At 40.5% G+C, this 26597-nt stretch overlaps 2 protein-coding genes and 1 long non-coding RNA gene across 4 annotated transcripts in view; 2 read left to right on the top strand and 1 right to left on the bottom strand.

The window, feature by feature from the left end:
- LOC126960861 (uncharacterized) overlaps window positions 1–2166 on the top strand; it is a 42147-nt gene extending 39981 nt beyond the window's left edge. Inside the window, exons 2-3 of the long non-coding RNA XR_007728125.1 lie at window positions 389–533; window positions 1962–2166. This is a non-coding gene — a long non-coding RNA (uncharacterized LOC126960861). The remainder of the gene's footprint in view (window positions 1–388; window positions 534–1961) is intronic.
- The window catches only part of TP53INP1 (tumor protein p53 inducible nuclear protein 1), a 117878-nt gene extending 99479 nt beyond the window's left edge, over window positions 1–18399 (bottom strand). The window contains exons 1-2 of the mRNA XM_050800551.1: window positions 18331–18399; window positions 18127–18225 (exon numbers count right to left, since the gene is read on the bottom strand). The gene's annotated coding sequence lies outside the window, so the exon portion shown is untranslated. The remainder of the gene's footprint in view (window positions 1–18126; window positions 18226–18330) is intronic.
- NDUFAF6 (NADH:ubiquinone oxidoreductase complex assembly factor 6) overlaps window positions 2210–26597 on the top strand; it is a 35456-nt gene continuing 11068 nt past the window's right edge. The window contains exons 1-7 of one of the 2 annotated variants that reach the window (XM_050800535.1): window positions 2210–2433; window positions 8029–8128; window positions 11476–11598; window positions 17752–17808; window positions 21763–21865; window positions 23187–23320; window positions 24647–24748. In XM_050800535.1, coding sequence (XP_050656492.1) covers window positions 2237–2433; window positions 8029–8128; window positions 11476–11598; window positions 17752–17808; window positions 21763–21865; window positions 23187–23320; window positions 24647–24748 — 816 coding nt within the window. In that variant the 5' untranslated portion in view covers window positions 2210–2236. Of the gene's footprint in view, window positions 2434–8028; window positions 8133–11475; window positions 11599–17751; window positions 17809–21762; window positions 21866–23186; window positions 23321–24646; window positions 24749–26597 lie in introns of those variants that run through there. The other variant, XM_050800536.1, reaches the window with a different exon arrangement.

The following is a 26597-nucleotide window of genomic DNA, read 5'->3' as shown; positions in this document are numbered from 1 at the left end:
GCAAAATTTCTGCATGGCAAAGATTCCACAAGCAAAGACAAAACTAAACCAAACTGGGGAAAATAATAATGATCTATATTACACACAAAGGACTAATCTCCCTCATGTGTCACGGCAGCTAGCTTCCCACAGAGTTAGTGGCGAGAGAGAGAACCCAAGATGAAATATGGAAGGTGCAGACCTGTTATAACCTGATCTCAGGAGTGATATTGGGTTTTTCTTTCGAATTTTTCTGATTTGTTTCCCCGTGGTATCATTTATCTTGTTTCTTGTCTTTTTCTTAGAAACTTTAAAATTAGATTTAGAAGCTTAATTAACTTGATGTTAAGCCTTTTTGCCAAGAATATTTCATATGTAGTATATTGAATTTTATGTTTCCTTTTATTAGTGAAGCAACTTTCTCAGAAGCACCACAGTAGACTTGTTCTCAAGTCTGATTGGCCAGATCAGGGAAATATGCACTGTCCTGAACCAATCACTGGTGATGAAAGGACCTGCCACCGGGGTTCTGCTACTACACAGGATGAAGAGAGGTAATCTCAGAGAGTAAAAACCAAAGTTGCATGAATTGGTTAGAGTTCTTAGGTCTAGAGGACAAGGTGCTTTCCCTTGGGTTTAAACAGAAACATTAACTTGGAGTCACAAAGGCAAGTGGCCAGAGTTGCGGCAGAAAGGTAAACTGAGGCTACATCATGGAGGGACTGCATACAACACACAGTAAATGCTGCCAAGTAGGGAAACGCCATGATCAGATGGACATTTTAGAAAGAACCAGTCTGGCCACAGCAAGGAAAGTCTAGGCAAATCTGGAGGCAAGAGGTGTCACTGGGATTCAAGTGTAGGCAACTGCTGGCTGGGATCAGCTAGTTGGTAGCAGCTAGACCCACCTGTAATATTTGAGGGGCCTGAAGGTAAGAGTACCAAAGGAGGCCAACATACCATGCGAACAAATATTCAAAGTTAATCCCACCGCTATGGGAGGCTGAGGTGGGTGGATCACGAGCTCAGGAAATCGAGACCATCCTGGCCAACATGGTGAACCCTCATCTCTACTAAAAATACAAAAATTAGCTGGATGTGGTGGCGTGTGCCTGTAGTCCCAGCTACTCTGGAGGCTAAGGCGGGAGAATCGCATGAACCTGGGAGGTGGAGGTTGCAGTGAGCCGAGATCTCGCCACTGCACTCCAGCCTGGAGAGGGTGAGACTCTGTCTCAAAAAAAAAAGAAAAAAAAGTTATAAATCAAGCTAGTAAACTGTCAAAAGCTCTGTTTTCCTGCCTTGATAAATACATCTTCCTAAGGACCTGAAAGGTCAGGTTTACGTTGAGAAGTTTGACTCCTTGGAGTTCCATGCTGGACCTTGGAGCCCCAGAAAAGGAGGCTCTGGTCTACGGCCTTCCTCACTTCCCTTCCCTGTCCAAATAAGACTGTGGAATAACACAGATATTTGGAATGTTTGGATCTTACCTGACTACTTACTATTTATGTGAACTGAGGCACTTCAGCTTCCACAATTTTCAAGTGACAGCCATTGGGGATAAAGCAGGAAACAAAATAATGGCTCTGCCCATATGGAACCCAGAGGATAGTGGGAGAAAAAAGTCAGCAAACAGGTGAGCTATAGGTAGTGGTTGATAATGGCCTACTGTGTGGCTTCTCTCAGAGATGTGTGTGCTTTTCTCCTGGAGGTGTTAGGTGGCCAGTAGTTCCCAAACAGGGCGACATTTCCAGAGGCCTTTGGGGGCGTGTGGGCGTTTGGTGGTCACCAAGCCTGGGCATTCACGTATGGCAAACTTTCAGCAACGAGCGGGACAGCGCTATTGCGCCCAAAGTGCCAAGGGCACAGCTGTTGAGAAACGATGCAAGGTGTTCTGTCCTCATGGTGGATTTAGGGTTTAGGGGAGGTGGGGTGTGATTCTGACAGCTACTTCTTTCACCAGCAGCACCCATCCCTTCTTGTAGGTGCTCTGAAGTCGCTTGTGGATACACGTCGGGGAAGGAGAAGAGTCCAGGAGGGGTCGGACGGACTTGGGCGGGTCTTTCCTGGAACGAGGGCCAAAGAGTCGCAGCGGCGGCCCAGATGCAGAGGACCACAGCGACACCTGGCTCTTCTTCAAGCGGCGTCCGGAGGCGGCCTTCCAGCGACTCAAAGGAGCTTAAGGGGACCTGCAGGGGCGTGGCGGGGGCGTAGCTGCGCGCCGACTGCGTGAGGTCGAAGGGCACGCAGTGCCGGCGTCATGGCGGCCTCCGTGCAAGGCTCTGCCTGGGGACCGTTGCGGCTTGGCATCCCCGGGCTGTGCTGCCGCCGCCCGCCTCTGGGTCTGTACGCGCGCGTGCGGCGGCTGCCCGGGCCGGAGGTGTCTGGGCGGAGCGTGGCTGCGGCCAGCGGACCGGGCACCTGGGGCACTGACCACTACTGCCTGGAGCTGCTGCGGTGAGCGAACGCGACCTTCCCGGGGAGGGCGGGGGTGGTCGGGAAGCGGGGTCCCGCGGTGGGAGCGGCTGCGCCTCGCGTTCGACCTGACGTTTGAGAGAGCGGACCGGCGCCTTCCTCGTGCCTTTCTGGGTGTGCGTTCTAGTGGGCGCCGCGTGTGGGTGTGCGGAGGCAGCGAGCCCACAGGAACATTCACATGGGTCACAAAATTATGGCAAAATTCTTTCGACTGCCCACGCTTGTCGCCTTATCCGAACCTTAATTTTAACCGAATTCAGCGTTTTTGCATGAATAACCTTTTTAATTCACAGAATGTCTATTAATTTTAATGACAACAGTAGCCAACTTTGAGTTCTGTGTGCCTGGCATTATGCAAAGTAGATTACGAGTAATTAGTCTTCGTTACAAGTTGCGACGGACAAATGTAGACCTATCATTTAAGGTTGTGAGTAATAAAGAATTTAGAACAATGCCTGGCATATAGTAAGGGCACAGTGAGTGGAAGTCATTATTATCTCATTTAACATACAAGGAAACGGGGTTTTTATAGTGAGTAGATAATTTGCCAGAGGTTCACAAGAATAGCCTCATAAAGTCAGAACCCTGAAGTGTTTTGTTTGTTGGGCGGCGCGCTAGGAAGGCCTGGCACTTGGGTGTCGCTCCTTAATCATTTGTGGAGGTGGGTTGGATAAATCAGGTCACCTGGTTCATGCGGCAGGGGCCCCTGGGAATCTAGGCCTGACTGCTGACACCAGTGGCTTAAGCCCCGATGCCCTTCTGCATCTCATTTGAAAGAGTGGGGTAAGGTCTCGAAGTACTTGGTCTCAAGGACTTATCAAAAGTACTCGAATAACTGAACTACCTTGAAGTTGATTATGCAAATAAAACCTTTTTTTAAAAAATTCCATTTTAGAGAAAAGTAGCATAACACAACAAAATACATGCATTTGAGTGTTTTGTTTATAATCACTTTTTAAAAATTGTGGGCCAGCCGCAGTGGCTCACGCCTGTAATCTCCGCGCTTTAGGAGGCTGAGATAGGCGGATTGCTTGAGCCTAGCTGTCTGAGACCAGGCTGGCCAACATGGTGAACCCCCATCCCTACAAAAAAATACAAAAATTAGCTGGGCCTTGTGTCCCGCGCTTGTGGTCCCAGCTTCTCCAGAGGCTGACCTGGGAGGATCGCTTCAGCCTGGGAGGTGGAGGTTGCAGTGAGCCAAGATCGCTCCACTGCACTCTAGCCTGGAGGACAGTGTCAAAACAAGATTTTCTTGGGAAAATCTCAAGCCTAATTTACATAGGCTTCTCTGACTTTGACTTTGAGGAGGATAAACGCAGAGCCTCAGGCTGTAGTGAGAAGGTGAGGAGGTACTACTGGTGGAGCTGAAGTGCAGTAATGTTCTTTACTGCAGTCTCACCAGAGAATCACTTCCTTTGTGCCTCAGGGGCACAGGTCCATGGTACTAATGCACAACAATCCAAATACCCCATGTGCTTGTTTCTCATACATCTGTCTCTCTTAACTAAATTCAAGTCAGTACCCATCTTCAGTGTCTGGAACAGTGCCTGGCACATAGTAGGCACTGCATAAATGTTAGAATGAATGAGAGGTTATTGGCCCTATTGCCACATAAAGCTCTTATATATACATCCATAATATGGCATTTCTCATTGTCTGGGACAGCTCTCTGGTAACTGGATCTTGGTTAGATGCTTAGGACATCCTTGTATATCCATAGTTCAATAATTCATATTTATAACAATGATCTAAGTGATGAAGAAATGGCTAATCAGTATATCCTGTTTAATGTGTTGAAGGAGGTAATATTGTTTAGAAAAATTTCCATTCAAAATTAAAAAATAAACTTGTTAATAGGGCAAATCCTTAGCTGTGTGGAAGATTTATTTTCCAAATGTTGCTACAGTTCTATTATATCTTCATTTCATTTTTCATTTCCCTCTAAGAAGCTTGAAGTACTTCACATACTGCTTATTTTTAGGAGATAACTTTGATAGGTTAATAAGCTTCATTTAGAAATTGGGAAATAGGAGCCATTGGTGTCATTTCTATTAATAATCAGTTGGTGATGGAAGTTAAGATTGTAGTTTGATTCCCATTCAGTGTTTTTCTCACTGTTTCATGTTAACTTCAAGTGTTTTATTTTATTTTATTTTTTGAGATGGAGTCTCACTCTGTTGCCCAGGCTGGCGTGCAGTGGCCGGATCTCAGCTCACTGCAAGCTCCGCCTCCCAGGTTTAAGCCATTCTCCTGCCTCAGCCTCCCGAGTAGCTGGGACTACAGGCGCCTGCCACCTCGCCTGGCTAGTTTTTTGTACTTTTTTAATAGAGACAGGTTTCACCGTGTTAGCCGGGATGGTCTCGATCTCCTGACCTCGTGATCCGCCCGTCTTGGCCTCCCAAAGTGCTGGGATTACAGGCTTGAGCCACCGCGCCCGGCCAACTTCAAGTGTTTTAAACCACTTCTGAAATTCAGAGACTTTTTATGTTAAAATACAATTTTAAAATGTCAATTATAGAGCTGCTTTGCCTTTGCTGTCCTTAGAAACTTTTGGGGAACCATTTTGTAGGTGAAACTGCTTAGGGTGAGATCTTTTTAGTAGTACTCTTGAGATAGCAAGGTTACCGTTTGTGACCTCTTCTTTTGGTTTATGTGGCAATTGGGGGAGATTGTCAAGGGAATGACTAGAAGCAGTTTAAGTTCTCTGTTAGGAACCTGACAAAATGTGAACCAGTTGAAAAGTGGAAACAATGTGAATTTTAGTACCTAAACTCTATGGGGTGAGACCCAGGTTAGACTCATATTAAATATTGTTTTGTAAGAAGGTTCCAGTGTGTTAAAGTAGGTAAGTAGTCTGGTAAGTACCTTATATTTAAGTCATCTTTCCTGGAGTGAATATGGTAAGGTCTATTTTGAAGTAATTGTAAATTTACATAAAAATTACAGAAATAGTACACAGAGATCCAATATACTCTTTAGCAGATTCCCTCATTTTTAACACTCTGAAACATTTAAGGATAAGATGCAGACATGATACTCCGTTATCTGCCCTTAATACTTTGGTCTATATATCATAAGTACAAGGATGCTGTCCCGTAGAATCACCGTACAGCCATCAAAATCAGGAAATTAATATTGATCCAATATTACCATTTAATCCACAGGCCCCATTCAAGTTTTGCTGGTTATCTTATTAGGTTTTTCATACATCCAAAATCATGTGCTCCATTTAGTTATATCTCTCTCGTCTTCTCCAATCTGGAACAGTTCTTTAAGTCTTAGCTTTCATGAGCTTGATATTTTTTTTGAAGAGAATAGGCCAGTTCCTTTGTAGAAATCTCCTTTGATTTGGGTTTTTAATATTTTCTCATGACATGCATTTTCGGCAGGAATATCACAGAAGGGACACTCAGCTTTTCTCTCCATATCGTATCAGGAAGCACATGACATTGATTTGTCCTGTTACTATGATGTTAACCTGTGGTTGCAAAGGTGACTTCCAGATTTTTTTTTTTGTAAACTTAATTTAAAATGTTAATTATAAGCAAGAAATGCACACTTTGTGGAGAGATACTTCAGTACTATGTAAATATTCTGTTTCCATCAAACTTTTACCCCTTTAATATTTTCGGGCATTTATTGATGATTTTTATCTGAATCAGTTAATACCATGATAGTTATCAAATGGTGATTTTTAAAAATTCCATCATGTCTTCTAAATTTAATAGTAGTCATTGTATTGGTTGTCAGGTTTTTCCTTCTCTTCCTATTTATTAATTTTTATTGGTACAGGCTCATAGAGTCCTGTTTCAAATTGTTACTATTATTTATTTATTTATTTATTTTAGAGACAGAATCTCCTGTAGACTGGAGTGCAGTGGCATGATCATAGCTCATTGTAACCTTGAACTCCTGGGCTCAAGTAATCCTCCCACCTCAGCTTCCTAAGTAGCTAGGACCACAGGCCCATGCCACCATGCCTAGCTAATTTTTTTATTTTTTAAGTGTTTTGTAAAGACAGCGTCTCACTATGTTGTCCAAGCTGGTCTTGAACTCCTGGCCTCAAGGCATCCTCCCTGCTCTGCCTCCCACAGTGCTAGATTATGGGCATGAGCCACCATGCCTGGCCCTATCATTATTTTTTGATCCTGAAATTGCTCTGGACTTGGCCAGTGAGAGCTCTGTTAAGCCAGTTTCTGTGTTCTTTTGAGAAGTTTCCTCCATTCTTTAAACATTTCTTTACTTATTACTCAAGAAGATGTTTCAGACTTACCTTGTATTTTCCCTGCCCTAGGAATGAAGTCAGTCATTCCTTCCAGGCGCCTGTGTTAGTCTGTTTTGCATTACTATAAAGGAATATCTGAGACTTGGTAATTTATAAAGAAAAGAGGTTTCTTTGACTCATGGTTCTGCAGGCTGTACAAGAAGCATGCACAGTGTCTGCTCAGCTTCTGGCGAGGCCTCAGGAAGCTTTTACTTGCGGCAGAAGATGAAGGGGAGCAGGCGTATCACATGGCAAGAGAGGAAGCAAAAGAGAGAAGGGAGGAGGTGCCAGGCTCTTTTAAACAACCAGCTCTAGCATGAACTAATAGAGAACTCACTTATCCCCAAGGGGATGGCACCAAGCCATTCACAAGGGATCCACCCCTGTAACCCAAATACCTCCCACTAGGCCCCACCTCTAACGTTGTGGGGGTCACATTTCAATATGAGATTTGGAGGAGACAAATATCCAAATATCAGAGCCCTAGTTTCTTTCAGTGGAGAATGGTTTCAGAAACCAAGATCTGGGTGCTAGGTGTGTTCACCAATACTGGAAATATGGGGTGGAGGCTGGGGGTATTGTTATTTCTAGGCTCTTTCAGCAGGTGTTGTAAGGAAACGTATGTGTGCACACAGTCCTCCATGAATTTCTGTGTCTTATCTCTGCCTTTCTATGTATCTATGTGTCTTAAAAACCATACATTCACCCCAATATTTGCTGGAACTATTTTAACTTGATTTGTACTTTTGAAGCTCATTTGAATTCTTACTAAAACAAAAGTGATTCTGAAACAGTTAAAATTATAAGTACTACATAAGTCAAAGTAAATTAATAGAGATTAGGTGGCATTGGGGTACATTTTTCATAATTTTTAAGGAACATATATAAAAAATAAGACATGTCAGGCCCTTTCTGAACTGAAGCCTCACATTGTTGTTGTTTTTTTGAGATAGAGTCTTGCTCTGTCACCCAGGCTGGAGTACAGTGGTACAATCTGGGCTCACTGCAACCTCTGCCTCCTGGGCTCAAGCAGTTCTCGGGCCTCAGCCTCTCAAGTAGCTGGGATTAGAGGCACATGCCACCATGCCCAACTAATTTTTGTATTTTCAGTAGAGATGAGGTTTCACCAGGCTAGCCTTGAACTCCTGGCTTCAAGTGATCCGCCCGCCTTGGCCTCCCAAAGTGCTGGGATTGCAGGCACGAACCACTGCGCCCAACCTGAAGCCTTTTTGTTTTCAGTTAATTTTGGTCAGTATTTTTATGTGCAACTTGGAAAGTGAAGAGTAACTGTCTTTTTTTTCTGTCTGTTACAGGAAACGGGATTATGAAGGTTATTTATGCTCCCTGCTGCTCCCTGCAGAATCCCGAAGCTCTGTTTTTGCACTGAGGGCTTTTAATGTGGAACTGGCTCAGGCTGGTATTAAGATACCTTAAAATATTAATTGGAAAATGGTGATATAATGTGTTTAATGCTGAACAATAAAGAAATATAGTTGTAATTTATATGTTAGATGTGTTTAAGGTCTCTGCTAGTGATTTCTTTTCCCTGCTAACTGTTTAGGCTTAATAATTCAATACCAAAAATAAAACTATCTAATGAACTTAATGGTTCTATAAATGCCATTCTGGAATTTTTTATTTCTCTTCCTGAGGATATTATAAAACTGTGCCATTAACGTTGCACATTTGTCTGTTAATTAAATAGGTTAGTCAGAGAATTACTGCTTATTCTTTCCAACAATTGCATAATTTACATGTATATAGCAGTTTTTCAAAGCACTTTTTAAATTGAGGTTTTAGCTTTAATGTGAGTAGGGAATGAAAGCAATTGTAGCAAACCAGGACCTTAGATCATATTAATTCACTTTTGTCTAAGAATTCCAAAGGAAGGAGAGATCCTTTTTTATTCTTTAGAATGGAAAGAGTATGTGCAAATACAAAATAAATTGAAATGGTGGATGGAGATGAGAGAGTGAAAACTGAAACAGCCTTAATCTTCTTAGTCATAAATTGAGAGGTCAGATATTGGGAGTGAGGGAGCAGGAGAGGGTTCAGAGTCTTAAAGAGAGTAGCAAATTTTGACACAGATTCTCAGGGAATATAGTAGGAAGTGAACAAGGAACAAATAAAAGGATGTGAATATGGCACCGAGGCACAACTGAGATTCACAACTATGAGTCTGCAGAAAGTCTAATAGACTGGCTCTTTTTTCCTCTGGTATCTTCCTGGAAGTCATGGGTTATGATTTTTCACCTCATGCTTTTTCAAGTGTAAACTGTACATCAGCATGTTAAATCAGTCACCGTTTAGCCATAAATAGTTCCCACCTTGGTCTTTATTATCCTTTTTAAATGATTAAAATTTAATTTTTTAATTTTTAATTTTACAGACAGGTCACCCAGGCTGGAGTGCAGTGGCATGATCACAGCTTATTGTAACCTTGAACTCCTGGGCTTTAAGCGATCCTCCCACCTCAGCCTACCAAGTAGCTGGAACTGTAGATGTGCCACTATACCTGGCTAATTAAAAACAGTTTTTTTTTTTTTTTTTTTTTAGAGACAGAGTCTTGCTATTTTGTCCAGGCTGGTCTCAAATTCTTGGCCTCAAGTGATTCTCCTGCCTCAGCCTCCCAAAGTGCTGGCTGGGATTACAGGCATAAGCCACTGCACCCAGTCAATACAATTTTATTTTTAATAAACCCCCAGAGGTCCTTCTGAATTCTGTCACTTTGTACTTCTTTATACACTTTGTACATCTTGCTACTTCTTTGCACACAGAGTCTTGTTTATTCACTCATTCAACAAGTGTTGACTGAATGCAGGCACTTTATATAGACTGTATTCAATGCTATATGCACATGACATGAAACAGGGTCTGCACTCAATGAACAAATAAATCATTGTGTAACGTGTCAGATGGAGAGAAATAAAGCAGGATAAGGAGGCTGTGAAGGCTGGGTACACCAGGGGTTCCTGTTTTACATAGGATGGTTAGGAGAAACCTCACAGGCAAGGTGGCATTGGAGCAGAGATTTGAAGGAGGTGAGGGAGTGAGCTGTACAGATATGTGGACAGAGAGTTTTCTAGGCAGAAGGAACAGCAAGTGCAGTCTCGTGCAAGTGTGCCTGCTCAAAGAACAGAAGAAGGCAGGTGGTCCAGCAGAGCAGGGCGGGGTGCGTGGGAGGAGATTCAGTTAGGGGCACCTGGGTCAGAAAGGTAAGGTCTTGGAGATACCATTAAAATCACTTTGACTGAGTGAGATGGGAAGCCACTGGAGGGTTCTGAGCAGAGAGCCATCACCTCTTGGTTATATTTTGAAAGGATTACTCTTGCTGCTGTACTGTATGCCACTGGGATCTGAACACTAAACATTGCTAAGAAACCCACCCACCACCAGAGTATTTGGAAGTAATTTCACATATGGAAAAGTAAGAGTAGTACAAACAATACTCAGACCCTGTTGTGAATATTTTGTCCCATTTGCATTATCATTGTATCCACATATGTGTATATGTACATTTCTCTTTTTATGAATCATTTTAGAGTAACTTGACTATACCATTACCCTTATCCCTATAAACTTGAGTGTGTATCTCATAAGAATAAGGATAATCTCTTACATAACCACAGGTCACTTACGAGAAAATAAACTTAACATTGATGCAATACTTTTATTTGATCTACCATCTGGTTTCCAGTTTTGTCAATTGACCCAGTAAGGTCCTTTATGGCATTTTTTTCCCCTTCTCTATGGGATCTAATCTAGGATCACGTATTACATTTGGTTTTCTGTCTCTTTAGCCTCCTTTATTCTGGAACATTTCCATAGCCTTTCTTTGCGTTTTGTGACATTGACATATTTTAAATAATATTGCTCCTTTTAAGAATTAAAATGGTTCTCATTTGGGGTTTATTTTTCATCAGGATCATATTAAACTTACGGATTCCTAGAGTAATGTTACGTAAGTGGTCTGTGTCCTCTTTAGAGTCACAAGGAGGCATGAAATATCTATCTGACTCCCAGCAGTAATGTTAATTTTAGTCACTGAGTCAAGATGTTAATCCTTTTTCCCTTGCTACTAATAAGCAGCCTGTGAGGAGACCTTTTAAGACCATATTCCTCATCCAGATTTACCTCCTAGATTTAGCTTGTGTTGGTGATTCTTGCCTCAACCTAAGAAGGCCATTCTTTTTTTTTTTTTTTTGGACGGAGTTTTGCTCTTGTCGCCAAGGCTGGAGTGCAGTGGTGTGATCTTGGCTCACTGCAACCTCTGCCTCCCGGGTTCAAGCGATTCTCCTGCCTCAGCCTCCTGAGTAGTTGGGATTACAGGCACCCACTACCACGCCCGGCTAATTTTTTGTATTTTTAGTAGAGACAGGGTTTCATCATTTTGGCCAGGTTGGTCTTGAACTCCTGACCTCAGGTGATCCACCCACCTCGGCCTCCCAAAGTGTAGGGTTTATAGATGTGAGTCACTGCGTCTGGCCAGAAGGCCATTCTTAGTAGTGAGTGAGGGAGACAATCTAATAATCTTCTTTTTTAAAAAAAAGATTAAAGAATGAATAAATGAATTTATTTGAAAGTACATGCAGTAAAATTCTCTCTTCGTTGTCTTCTATAGGTTTTAAAAAATGTAGTCATGTATTTGCCACCATAGTCATAATATAGAACAGTTATATTAACTCAAAAAATTCCCTCAAATATACTGATTTTTTAGACAGTAGAATGCATTTGCTAAAGTTTTTAAACCCTATTTGTAGGTTAAAGACTCAGTCTCTGAGAAAACTATTGGACTGATGCGAATACAGTTTTGGAAAAAAACTGTGGAAGATATATACTGTGACAAACCACCACAACAGCCTGTGGCCATTGAACTATGGAAGGTAAAAAAAATTACTACTTTTGATTTGTAAGAATATTATTCGAGTCTACTTTTTGATGGATACAATTTGGGTACTGGTGATTATAGTGGAATCTATTCTGAAAATATTCTTAGGCTTATGTATTCAGAGCTGTTATAGTTTTGGCACAGAAATTTAAAATTACCCACTAATAATTTACAAAGGTCTTTTGTGTATTCGTTTATTAAAGGAAAAAGGAAGAATTAGTCTCTATATAATAACTTGTATTTTCCACATTTCCATATTTGCCTGCAGAATTTAAATCCTGCACATTTTGATGCAATAGCAAGTAAAATTTTCTGTTCTCTCTGCCTAACAGCAGCTCCTTATACCAGTGTTTTAATCCAGGTTCTGGGCTGTAGAACACGTGTTAATCTTTTGTGATGGGAGACTTACTCTCAGTGTTGTCCAGATACAAATCTAAAACTTGCCTTGTCTAGTTTGATAGAATTACCTATCCATTGTTGAGTTTTAGGTGTTAGAGAATGGAAACCTATGGGCTAGAGTATTATTTGTATAGCTAAATTTATGTCGTAAATGGTTTTATAATAAAGCAGCTGTATGGATCCCTCACTCATAAGCAGCCACACATGGCTTAGAAATATTCTAAACTATGAGAGGAGGAAGGGAATTAGGTACCTTTCATCTCCGATCTGTGTCCCTGTTGTAATGCAATGATTGCCAAAAGGGGGTTTCTGTAACAGGAGCCACCCACAGACCTGACAGTGGTACACCTCTTCTCAGATCTGCGCACCAGCAGAGGCAGGCCCAGTTTCTGGGCCCCAGATTGACTTCACAGAGCCCCAGTAAAGATGGAAAGCCAGACCCCCACAACTAGGGATTGAGAAGAAAAAGTGGATGGGAAGCTGTGAGTATTAGATTAGTTCTTTACCTCTGTTCATCCCACTTCAAGAAGCTCAACCTAGGTGACTCACTAAAAAGTTATCCTAAAATCCAGAAACCCTTTCTATTTATTATTTTACATGTAAACCGGAGTATAGTGGAGGTGGAGGTTTATGTTAAGACTTGCATAAAAGGTTCTAGCCTTTGTCAGGAAATATGTGGAAGATTAGAGAGTCCTTTGATGCAAATTTATCTTTCCTTGGCTTCTCTTAAAAAACCAGAAGATACATCTGAATTACAAAATGTTTACATGTGTGCCAATTTAGGGTTGGTAAATTGTCCAATTTTAATAGGTGCTTGAATTTTGATGGTTAATGTTGGCTGGCTTTCTGATGTGACCAGTGTTGATGCTAAATGTGAATATCTGAAAGATGCAGGTCTTGTTCAGTGCAGTTGTCCTTGTTGCATGTTCTCTATCCTTCCCCATCCTGCTGGAGCATATGGGGCATATTGGGTATTTGAAGTGTTGGGTTCTTGAGATTAAATAGATGGAACAATGACAATGTGTTATCCAGAGAGCACTTTTCTGTTGCACTGTTTCATTGTTATTTTTAGGATACAAGATAGTTGAGTATTTATAATTTCTTATCCATTCTATATGGGTTCCCCATTTCTCTGTGTATGAATTTTAGCTGCAGTTTGAATTTATGTTTGTAACCAAGGTCTTTATTCTATTTGGCTTCAGTTTCCAGAGTTCAAACTTCATTCAGCAGATTTCTAACTTTCTTTAAAGTATTTGCTTTTTTACCTTGGTCTCTGATTTCCTTCAGAATCAGAGCTGTATTTTATAATCAAGAATCTACAGCCATTATAGCATCAGCCTTGAGTAAATAGGAGTTTGGCGTTTTCATTTATTAAATATTTATTGAGTACTTTTACATGCTAGGAATGGTGCTTGAAGGTCTACAAAATCAAACATGCCCATCAGCCCAGACAAGTGTAAAATAAAACAAGAGCAGGAATCCGTAATGACTGATTGGCTGATTCCTGGGATTTGGAAGAGGGGCCTATGGGGAGAGTCCTGCCATGTAGTAGTAGTAGTGCCGAGAACACTTAGGAACTAACGCCATGTAACCCTTTTAGCTTCTGTTAGATTCCTGCCAGGCAAAGTGGGCTCTGTTCTCCATACATACACCTTTGTCATGTAATACATATTGATGAGCATGCTGGCCTTTACATTTAGTATCAGTGACATCTGGGAGTCTTAGTTGAAGTGTAGCATGTCCCTAGATTTTATGTTTCACTACTATATTTACTTATTGTGAAAATATGTTATGCTTAATGTTGACATGGCAGAAAAAAAACATTTTAAAAACTTACTTGGAAATTATTCCAAACTTTCAGAAAGTTATGAAATTCAAAGCAGGACAAACACCTCCATATCCTTTACCCAGATTCAGCAGTCTGGAGTGCAGTGGTGCAAACATGGCTCACTGCAGCCTCAACTTCCTGGGCTCAGGTGATCCTCTTGCCTCAGCCTCCTGAGTAGCTGGGACCACAGGCATGTGCCTCCACACCTGGCTAATTTAAATAATTTTTTTCTAGAGATGAGGTCTCACTATGTTGCCTCTCCTGGCCTCCTGGGCTCCGGCCATCCTCCCACCTTGGCCTCTCAAAGTGTTGAGATTACAGGTGTGAGCCACTGTGCCTGGCCCACTTATTGTTAATATTTTATCCCATTTGTTTAATCATTTTTCCTCACTCACATATGCAGTTTCTCGTTCCTCCTCCTTCTCCTATTCCCCTATATGTGTATTCACATTCATAATTTTTTTGTGATAAATTTTATTTGATTGTAAGTTATATACATCATAATCCTAACCTAAAAAATTTGGTGAATATTTTCTTTTTTTTCTTTTTTTTTTTTTTTTTTTTTGAGACAGGGTCTCACTCTGTCACCCAGGCCGAAATACAGTGGCACAGTCTTGGCTCACTGTAGCTTTGATCTCCCAGGCCTGAGTAGCTGGGGCTACAGACACATGCTACCACACCCAGCTGATGTTTTTTTGAATTTTTAGTACAGATGAGATCTCACTTTGTTGCCGAGGCTGGTTTTGAACTCCTGAGCTAAAGTGATCCACTCACCTTGGCCTCCCAAAGTGCTGGGATTACAAGCGTGAGCGAATTGTCTGATTCAGTCTTTACCATGCCTGGCCTCGGTAAATAATTTCTTTTTTTCTTGTTTGAGATGGAGCTTTGCTCTGTCACCAGACTGGAATGCAGTGGTGTGATCTCAGCTCACTGCAACCTCTGCTTCCTGGGTTCAAGCAATTCTCCTGCCGCAGCCTCCTGAGTAGCTGGGATTACAAGTGTGTGCCACAACTCCCAGCTAATTTTTGTATTTTTAGTAGAGACGGGGGTTGGCCAGGATGCTCTCAATCCCTTGACTTCATGATCCGCCTACCTCGGCCTCCCAAAGTGCTGGGATTACAGGTGTAAGCTACGTACCTGGCCTATTTTTTGTGTTTTTTTGAGACAGGGTGTCGCTCTGTTGCCCAGGCTGGAGTGGAGTGTTGTGATCTCAGCTCACTGCAACTTTCACCTGCTGGGCTCAAGCCATCCTCCTATCTCAGCCTTCCAAGTAGCTGGGACTACAGGCACCCGCCACCATGCCTGGCTAATTTTTTGTTGTTGTTGTAGAAATGGGGTTTCATGGCCACATGCGGTGGCTCACACCTGTAATCCCAGCACTTTGGGAGGCCAAGGCGGGTGGATCACGAGGTCAAGAGATTGAGACCATCCAGGCCAACATGGTGAAACCCCGTCTCTACTAAAAATACAAAAAATTAGCCGGGCGCGGTGGTAGGCACCTGTAGTCCCAGCTACTTGGAAGGCTGAGGCAGGAGAATGGCAGGAACCCGGGAGGCGGAGCTTGCAGTGAGCCAAGATCGCGCCACTGCACTCCAGCCAGGGGGACAGAGCGAGACTCCATCTCAAAAAAAAAAAAAAAAAAACAAAAATTAGCTGGGCATAGTGGTGTACACCTGTAGTCCCAGCTACTTGGGAGGCTAAGGCAGAAGAATTGCTTGAACTGGGGAGGTGGAGGTTGCAGTGAGCTGAGATCGTGCCATTGCACTCCAGTCTGGCGACAGAGCAAAACTCCATCTCAAAAAATAAATAAATAAATAAAAGGGGTTTCACCGTGTTGCCCAGGCTGGTCTCAAACTCCTGAGCTCAAACTATCCTCCCACCTTGTCCTCCCAAAGTGCTGGTATTACAGGTATTAGCCACTGTGCCTGGCCTAATATTTTCTAAGAATAATGATACATATAATAAGGACAGTTATTTTTTTAATTTCTATTTTTTTTCCTAGAGATAGGATCTCACTGTGTTGCCCAGGCTGGAGTGCAGTGGGGTGATCATAGCTCACTGCAACCTTGAATTCCTGGGCTTTATCCTCCTCCTTCAACCTCCTGAGTAGCTGGAACTACAAGCACATACCAGCATGCTCAGCTAATTTTTAAATGTTTTGTAGAGATGAGGTTGCTATGTTGCCCAGGCTGGTCTTGAACTCCTGAACTCAAGTGGTCCTCCTGCCTTGGCCTCCCAAAGTGTTGGGATTATAGGCGTGAGTCACTGTGCGTGGCCAGAACAGTTACTGGCTTTAGTAAATTTAAATTTGATAGAACAATTTTATTTAATTTTCCATTCATATTCCAATTTTGTCAGATGACCTAATAATGTCCACAATATCATTTTCCCTTCCAGTGGAGGATCTGATCTTGGGTCAAGTACTTAACTGTCATGTCTCTATAGTTTCTTTTAATCTGAAACATTTCCACGGCCTTTTTTTTAGCCTTTTGTGACACTGATATTTTTGAAGAGTATCCCCCCACCTCATCTTTTTAAAATAGAACACTAATTTTTGATTTGTCTGATGTTTTGTCATGATTAGATTGAAGTTATGGATTCTTAGCTGGCAGCATACTTCATAGGTGGTACGTCCTTCTCAGAGTATCACAGGTAGGGGCACACTTCGTCCACCTGTCCTTTATGGCGTTGTTAATTTTTATTACTTAGTCACAATTTTGCCTGGTTTTCCCACTGTAATTCCACTTGCAGTAATCAACAGTTTTTGAGGAGAGACTTTAAGACTGTAAATATCCTCCTCCTCATCAGAATTTCTCCCTAAACTTAGTAGCCATTAATGCTTCTTGTCTGATTCAGTCTTTACTCTTATGGTTGCAAAATGATAACTTCTCAACCTCAGCGCTTGGTCCACATTTACCAGTTGGCACTTAGCATTCTGCTATAAGAATGAGCTCTTATTTTCCTTTATTTATTTGTTTATTAATTATTGGTGTCGACACATGATTTCTTGTTTTTTACAGTTTATAATTCACTCATGTACTGATTTGGGTGTTCAGGCTGTTCCAGCTTTGGACAGGGGGAACTCGTTCACAGTGGCTGCTATGTCCTTGTGACACGCTTCCATCATTTTTTGGAGCACTTTCTTATTTTCTGACACAATAAGATATTCTAGGATCCTCTTGAATCTCTCCCTTGCCTCACCTTTGGAATCACCCATTTCTCGAGAGCCCTGATTCCTTTTAGGAGAATTGTAGTAGAGACAAGTGTCTGAGCACTAGGTGAGCTCTTTCCTACTGGAGTGTCTTTACTTGCTAAGGTAACAATTTACCATGTGGATTATTTTTGTTGGAGTTTTAGTTACTGTGTTTTTGGAGGAGTGGTTACTTTTGCTAAATAGAATCTTTACCCTGTGGAAAAAAATTTGTGTGTAATGAGTAAGCATAGAAGTCAGGGTGGCTAGGCACAGTGGCTCATGCCTATAATCCCAACACTTTGGGAGGCTGAGGCAGGAGGATAATTTGAACCCGGGAGTTCAAGACCAGCAACATAGTGAGACCCTGTCTCTACAATTAAAAAAATAAAATGTCGGGGTATATCACATAATAGAGAAGTTCAGTATTTGATGCATAATTCTTGTTTTGTTTTTGTTTGAAAGTGGAATTGTTAAATTATTAGCAGTATAGGAAAAAAAGACAAGTTAGTAGAAAAATATTAGAAATATAATCTTGTAAATGTTTTGAAATATTTTCTAGGGACGTTTTCTTTTTCCTTGATATTTCTTTAACATAGCTGTCTATCTGGTGATGAGTTATTACAAATGTTTCCTTACTTAGTTTTGTATTTGGTTTGTTTATTTTATTCAGTTCTACAGAAGTCATTTCTAGTACTTTCTGAAAACTTATAATACTCTTTGTCTTTTAGGCTGTTAAAAGACATAATCTGACTAAAAGATGGCTTATGAAAATCATTGATGAAAGAGTAAGTCGAAATTGTTCAAGTTTTAAGCTTTTTCTTCCTGTTTAATTATTTTGTTTTATTTTATTTTTTTCTTTCTTTCTTTCTTCCTGTTTAATTCTTAAGCTAATTCTTCAGGAAGTAAATATTTTGATTGTATATTAATATTTTAGAGGATGGAAAATTTTAGAGAACCATGTCATTTTATTCATACTTTACCCTTGCATGCTACTCACATCAACCCCCCATACCCTCACATTGAGACAGGCACCCAGGCAGAGGCATGCGTATGCACAACCACACTCCACAATTTTGTTTTTAAAAGGAAATTTTCATACTTACATAAAAGTAGAGAGAATACTCTGCATGTGTAGAATATCTGGTGACATGTTAAAGAAAATCCCAGACATCTTATCATCTGATTTATAAATGCATATGTATCTTAAAAAGATAAAGACAAAAAATAACCATAATATGATTATCATACCTTAAAAATTACTAATTATTCCTTAATATCATCAGATACTTGACTAGTCATGCACATACCTTTATGTATACCCCAGTACTTGGATCTGTGTCTAAATAGTAGAGGGCATAAAGAAAGTCTGACAGTTCCAGTGAATGGAATCCTGTACTAAATTCTTAGAACTTAGTTCTAGGTCCAGCCAAGTCAGTGAATTGCTGTGTGACATGGCCTAACATGTGTGACCTTTCTGATGCATTGTTAGGTCAGTGTTCCCCTTGGCCTGATATTAATTACATGCTGTTGTCATGGAAATGTAAGTTTACTTAGTTTATTTAGATACAGTTTGCTAGCTATAGGCTGTATTAATAATCAGAAGAAGCCAAAAAGAGATATTAGCTAAGAAGACCTATTTTCAGGTGTCATCTTTTCTGTTTTTACAAGGTAAAGAAAATTAGAGAACCCAAGACAGAGACACTGTTTTAGTTTAATGAAAAATAACACTTGGCTTTTGAAGGGGGGATATCTAAAAGTAAAGAACTGTGAGCAAACATTGATCTATAGATTCAGTGCAATCTTTATCAAAATTCCAGCTTTCTTTTTTGCAGAAATTGACAAACTGGTCCTAAAATTCATATGGAAATGCAAGGGACCCAGAATAGCCAGAATAATCTTAACAAAGAAGAACAAAGTTAGAGGGCTCACATTTCCTGATTTCAGAACTTAACTACAAAGCTACAGTAATCAAATTGTGTGTTACTGATATAGGGTAGACATATAGATCAATGGAATAGAAATGAGAGTCCAGATATAAACCCATATATTTATAGTCAGTTGAGTGACAAGGGTGTCAAGACATTTCACTTGGGAAAGAACAGTCTTTGCAACAAATGATGCTGGGACAATTGGATACCTCTTGCAAAATAATAAGTTTTGACCCCTGCCTCACACCATATACAAAAATGAACTCAAACTAGATTAAAAGACCTAGATGTAAGAGCTAAAACTGAAACTCTTAGGGGAAAGCATAGGTGTAAATCTTAGTGATTTGTAGGTTAGGCAGTAGTTTCTTTTTTTTTTCTTTTTTTTTTTTTGAGATGGAGTTTCGCTCTGTTGCCAGGCTGGAGTGCAGTGATACCATCTCGGCTCACTGCAATCTCCACCTCCTGGGTTCAAGCAGTTCCCCTGCCTCAGCCTTCTGAGTAGCTGGGACTACTACTCAGCTTTGTGTGTGTGTTTTAGTAGAGATAGGGTTTCACCATGTTGGCCAGAATGGTCTTGATCTCCTGACCTTGTGATCTACCCGCCTCAGCCTCCCAAAGTGCTGGGATTACAGGTGTGAGCCACTGCGCCTAGCTAGGCAATGGTTTTTTAGATGTGATACCAAAGGCACAGCAAGAAAAGAAAAAATAGATAAATTGTACTAAAAGAAAAAAATATTTGCCAGTTATATATCTGATAAGGGACAATGATCTAAAATATGCAAGAAACTTACAACTCAACAATAAAAAAATCTCAATTTAAAAATGGGGAAAGACTTTGAGTAGACATTTCTGCAAATAAGGTATACAAATGACCAATAAGCTTCTGAAAAGGTGTTTCACATCTTTTCATTAGAGAAATGCTTATTAAAACAAAGAAACATCACTTCACAGCTGTTGGGATGGCTGTGATAAAAAAAGATGCACGTTAACAAATATTGGTGAAAACAGGGAGATGTTAAAACCTTTCATACATTGCTGGCGGGAATGTGAAATGGTGCAGCTGCTTTGGAAAAATAGTTTGCCTACTTTTTCTTCAAAGAGTTGAACATAGGAGTTACCATAGAGCCAGAAATTCTATCCCTAGATTTATACCCAAGAGAAATGAAAACATACGTCCACCCAGAACTTGTATATGAATGTTTGTGGCAACATTATTCATGATAGTCCAAAAGTAGAAAGAACTCATAGTCTGTTAATTAGTTGTTAAACAAAATATTGTATATCCATACAATAGAATATTTTTAATAATTTATTCAACTAAAAAAAATGAAGTACCAGTAGATGAAGAAAACATTATGCTAATTAAAAGAAGCCAGGCACAAAAAGCTACATATTATACAATTCCATTTTTATGAAGTGCCCAGAATAGACAAATCCATGAAGACAAAAAGTAGATTAGTGGTTTGCCAGGGCTGAGGGGAGGGGGAAATGGGAAGTGTCTGCTTAATGGATGCAAGTTTTCTTTTGGGGGTCATTAAAATATTCTGGAATTAGATAATAGTGATAGCCGCACAACTTTGTGTACATACTAAAAACCACTGAATTGTATTATTTGAAGGGATAAATTTTATGGTATGTTAGTTATGTCTGAATTTAACAAACCATAAAGGATGCATTTTTTTTTTTCTGGAATCATTGCTGGTGTCATTTTCTTTTCTTTTTCCTTTCTTTCTTTCTTTCTTTTTTTTTTTTTTTGGAGATGGAGTCTCACTCTTGTTGCCCAGGCTGGAGTGCAATGGCATGATCTCGGCTCCCTGCAACCTCTGCCTCCCAGGTTCAAGAGATTCTCCTGCCTCAGCTTCCCGAGTAGCTGGGATTACAGGCACCCGCCACAATGCCCAGCTGACTTCTTTTGTATTTTTGGTAGAGACAGGGTTTTACCATGTTGGCCAGGCTGGTCTTGAACTCCTGACCTCAGGTGATCTGCCCACCTTGGCCTCCCAAAGTACTGGGATTACAGGCATGAGCCACCCCGCCCGGCCTCTTTTTTTTAAAACCCTGCATGTGGCATTTGATGCTGGTGTTAGTTTCTTCTGATTTTAAAGAGGGTGAAATAGAGGATAATATTTTGCCCTAATAATAATCTTCGTAAATGTATTATTATAAAAGTGGCTAAGTGTTCTTGCTATTAGATTCTCATTTTTCTGTTTCTTGCATATAGTGTATTTAGGGATCAACCCTGTTATTTTATTGAGCATGGTTTCTTTTTGGGGGATGGGGTAGGCACTGGTTTCTGTTTTCTTTTTCTAGGTACCTTTTCCTCATTGACTGTGTAGATTCACGAGTCACATATGTGGGTTCCTGTCCCCACCATTTATTTATTTATTAACTGTGTGTCCTTGGATCCATGCCTCAGTTTCTTCATTTGTAAAATGGGGAAAGTATGAATTCCTTATCTCTTGGTGGGGGGATTGTTCGGGTTAAGAAGATAATGTCTGAAGTGCTTACATAAGAGCTCAGTAAAGTCAGTTTATTTTGATAACTTGGGCTTCAGATGAAATTAAAAAACAATGCCATGTCCATGGTGATTTGTACATTGATATTATTCCTGATGTCTTATTTTGAGGTGGTGGATTTGAAAGTATTGAATATGTAGAACTTTAATATTGTAGTGTTTTATCTTATTGTGTACTAAATAACATATACTAAATATTTTTATTCATTATTATTCAGTTCTTTGGGGCAAAAAAAAGCACCTTTTCTTTATAAAATACAGTTCAACAGACTTTATTTGCATTTTATTTGATGTAGGAAAAAAATCTAGATGATAAAGCATATCGTAATATCAAGGAATTGGAAAATTATGCTGAAAACACACAGAGCTCTCTTCTTTACTTAACACTGGAAATATTGGGTAAGTTGTTTTTCTGTTTCATTCTTCTTTTTTCCAGTAAAATACCTTTGAGATTTCACGTTTTCATAATTTGGCAGTCTGACCAGTTTAGCACTGAAGTCTTCCTTTGTACTATCTGTAAAGGAACAGTTTTTGTGGTGGTGGTTGTTAGCAAGAAGAGGAATTTATATCTCTTTCTTTGTAATGCAGAGTAATCCAAGACTCAGGCTCTCACACAGCTACTTTCCTCATGGGAATGTTGAAATTAATACTCTGGTAATTGCAGGTGGCTTTACTTTTTTACTATAGCATCTCCTACAGTTTGGAAGGCCTATAACCTGATTCTTCCTTTCCTGTTAATAATACTTATCCATGGAAAAAGAAAAGTAGAAGAAGTAAAACACACTTTATTTTATTTTATTTTGAGACGTAGTCTCGCTCTGTCCCCAGGCTGGAGTGCAGTGGCGTAATCTCGGCTCACTGCAACTTCCGCCTCCCAGATTCAAGTGATTCTCCTGCATCAGCCTCCCGAGTAGCTGGGACTACAGGTGCGTGCCACCACACCCAGCTAAATTTTGTACTTTTAGTATAGACAAGGCCAGAATGGTATCGATCTCTTGACCTCATGATCTGCCTGCCTCAGCCTCCCAAAGTGCTGGGATTACAGGCATGAGCCACCGTGCCCGGCCTAAAACTGCATTTATAAAAGTTTTTGAGATTTTTCTTTCTCTGCTTTTTTAAAAACAAAATTTTGATGGTAGGATTTCTCCTCTGACTTTGTTGCCAGTTAGTGAGGTCTTATTGAAATGAGGAAATTATTTGGGCCAAGGACAATACCATCTCATTTGAAGAAGGTAATACATATCTTTATACCTCCCTAAAAGAATAATACAAGTCCCCATTGCATCTCCCAGGCCTGTTCTGGCCCACAGCTCTGGTGACATGTTTACCGTCACAATGAAAGGAGGGAGCAAAGAGCAGAATGTTTGTTAAGCATATTCTTAAAATGAGGTCATATGGAAATTGCACAGAGGAGAAGAAATGGAAGACTTGTAAAGTTTTTCCATAATAGCTGATTAAAATTCTAAATGTGTTCTTAGTGTGCTGTAGTCTGAGGAAAACTCTCGTTTAAAAGTTGAGATTGAGATTTAGATATCTGCTAGTGGTAAATGGTCAACTTGTTTTTGTGCCCAGTTTTTCACTCATAAATCCTGTTTTTTTCAGATATAAAACATAGGATATATGTCTATTTTTACATGTTTAGCTGATTTCTCTGTGCTATTTCTATTGATTTATTATGCACTTAGAATAGAGCAGCCCTGTATAATTTCTGAAATCGTAGGTATAAAGGACGTTCATGCAGATCATGCTGCAAGTCATATTGGAAAAGCGCAAGGCATTGTCACTTGCTTGAGAGCAACACCATATCATGGGAGCAGAAGAAAGGTGTTCCTTCCCATGGATATCTGTATGCTGGTAAGGTTGTAATTTGTACCTTTGAATATTTACCTCAGGAATATGGGGAAGGAAGTTATCTTTTGCTTTTTTGCTTAGTCTATTCAAGTAATTGCTTTGAAAGAAATGCTTATTGCTTACTAAAAATGCTCTTCCTCTTTTTATCCCAGAGTTATCAAGTCAGAATTGTGTCCATCAGGCATTTTAGGTCTCTAGAGGAGCTTTGAGTAGGAAGGTCTAGAGAACCTCTTTTGATATAGCTTCATGTTGATGCCTTCCTCCCTTCCAAGCAACTGCAGTAATTATTCCTAGTGTTCACCTTAGCCTGTTCCTTATTTAATTTTATTGGAGTAAGTAATCAATTTTAAATATCTGTTTATGAGACCTTTGTTTTCTTTCTTTTTTTTTTTTTTTTTTTGAAACAGGGTCTTGCTCTGTCGCCCAGGCTGGAGTTCAGTGGCGTGATCTCAGCTCACTGCAACCTCCGCCTCCTGGGTTCAAGTGATTCTTCTGCCTCAGCCGCTCAAGTAGCTGGGACTACAGGCACATGCTACCACACCCAGCTAATTTTTTGCATTTTTAGTGGGGACGGGGTTTCACCGTGTTAGCCAGGATGGTCTTGATCTTCTGACCTTGTGATTTGCCTGCCTCGGTCTCCCAAAGTGCTGGGATTACAGGCATGAGCCACTGCACCTGGCGAGAACTTTGTTTTCTATATGAGATTCATTATTATCTGTTCTTTCAAACTTTTTGTATGTTTGTTTTCTTGCTTGTATATTTTCGTTTTACCTACAACTTGTTAATTAACATCTTGTTGTGGCCAGGCGCAGTGACTGATGCCTGTAATCCCAGCACTTTGGGAGACTCGCTTGAGTCCAGGAGGTTGAGACCAGCCTGGGCAATATAGGGAAACCCCATCTCTACCAAAAATACAAAAATTAGCTGGATGTGTTGGTGCACACCTGTAGTCCCAGCTATTCAGGTGGCTAAGGTGGGAGAATCCCTTGAGCCTGGGAGGTTGAGGCTATAATGAGCCATGATTGTACCACTGCACTCCAGCCTGGGTGACAGATTAAGACCCTGTCTCAAAAAACAAAAAATCTTGTTGCATGTTCCAAGTGTCACTCTCTCATTCTTGTTTTTTTCTCTCTCCACACATGCACACACACGCACGTGCACACACACATTTTTAAAGACAAAATAGGCATTAAACTGTACGTACTGTTCTGTCATGTGTTCTCTTGTGCTAAGTTAGTTTTAGTTGTCAATTTAATTTTTCTTTCCTAGGTGAACTGTTGGAAGGAAGTGCTTTTAGATTCCTAATATAATGTATATTTCCCCACACAGCATGGTGTTTCACAAGAGGACTTTCTACGGAGGAACCGAGATAAAAACGTGAGAGATGTAATATATGACATTGCCAGTCAGGCACATTTGCACCTAAAGCATGTAAGTCGGCTTTTTTTTTTTTTCTTTTTTTGCCAAATCATTTAGGGAATAATCATATCTAGATGTGGCTATTCTTAGAACATGGTTATGGTATTCCTAACTTGGCCGTCTTTATTCCAGTTTTCATTGGTTTCCCAGTAGATTTATCTCAGAGTCTGTTGTAAACTTTTCTCACTTAAAAAAGTCCCTTCCCCCACCTCACAGCATATGAATGCGTTCTTTACTGAGTAAATCAAGCCCGAGCTTTCTCATGTGGGCTCCTCTGTGCTCCATCCACTTCTCTCTTGGAAGACAAGGTGTCTTTCTGCCTCCCAAGGCCGAAGCCCCTCCTCCCGCTCCCAGGGGCTGCACCCTCAGCCACTCCCAGCTGGTGTTTTCAGTTTGCTTCTCTGATAGGTGGCCTCTTTTATCTTCTGGTTTGTTGCTGCTGCCTTCTGAATTTACAGGCAGCCTGTAGATCCTTCTGTTGGTATTTTTCTCTCCTAGGTGAACTGTTGGAAGGAAGTGGTCCGCATTCACTGTTACCTCAGGCCCTTTCCACCTTGGCACTGCCCATCATGCTGTGATTTGGTTCCTATCCTGCCCATTCTAATAAACAATCGCAAGTTTGGCAACTCTCCTTATTGCCAAATTCAATGGTCACTTACAATTTGTTTTTGTGAACTTCTCTTCTTTTTTTTGACACCATAGACTTCTTTTTCTCTGTGTCACTTTCTGACTTTTCTTCCATTGATTCTCGGACTTGGCTCCTGGACTGGTTCCTGATTTCTCCTGCCTGTCACTTTAGTTGTTCCCTAAGAGTTAGTTCTTCATCTCTCAAACTTTTCTAGGACTTTTGTTTGGAATTTGACACTGTTGACTGTGCTCCTCTTTCTTGAAATTGTCTGTCATTCATCTCCATGGTGGTGTTCCTTTCTGGTTCTCCTTGAAGTGTTTCTTGATTTCAGTGGCTCTTGAAGACTTGGTGGAAACTTTCTATTTCCTTAGCTCCCATAATGCTAATTTTTCCTAGTACTTCTTGTGAACCTTTTTTTTTTTTTTCTTAGGCTTCAGTAGATTCTAGAGTTGGACACGTACCTGCATACCACAGGGCTTTTGCACTTGCTGTTTTTCCTGCTTCTTCCCCTGTACCCCACCTCCACTCCAGTTAGTGCTCAAATGTCACCCTATCAGAAAAGTCTTCCCTGGCCGTCTTACCTAAAATAACATCTTCCTTTTCCATCACCCTCAGTCTCCTTACCTGGCTTAGCGCTTTTCACTACCTGACATTAAAAGTTTGCTTATTGCCTCCCACTTCATTGGAATGTAAGTGACTTTGTTTGATTCTATTGTATATTCTTCAGCATCTAAAGTACCTGGTACATTATGAGCACTCAGTAAATATTTGTGAAATATTAAATAAGTAATCAGATTGTAAGCTCTTTGAGGGCAAAGACTATCTTCAGCTTCTTTTTAATTTCATGATTTCATGAATATCTAAGACAGTTCTCAGCCCTGACAGAGGTATAGATAAAATACATGGAACTTTAGATGAGAAATTACTTAGGACTAACTAGCAGAGTTTTGGGTAAGATCTGAGCACACTGCAGAATCATGAAAGGCAGGAAAGCTTTGTGTGGAACCTGAGCAGTCCCAGTCAATGGACACATAAGGCACGTGAGAAATACCGATTCCCAGGCATCACTCCCTGGAGATTGGGGTAGTAAATCTGGGATGGGGCCAGGAATTAAAATTTCTAAATTTCTAATTAAACAGCCAGGTTTGAACACCACTGGTGTATAGGTTATGTGAAATGTGGTCCTGGAAGATAGGTTTGGAATGGCGGATTGAAGAAAGATTATGGAGTTGT

This window comes from Macaca thibetana, chromosome 8, assembly GCF_024542745.1.
Source record: "Macaca thibetana thibetana isolate TM-01 chromosome 8, ASM2454274v1, whole genome shotgun sequence".
Lineage (NCBI taxonomy): Eukaryota > Metazoa > Chordata > Mammalia > Primates > Cercopithecidae > Macaca > Macaca thibetana.
The sequence above is the reverse complement of the archived record's forward strand: the minus strand, read 5'-3'. Positions and strand labels throughout refer to the sequence as shown.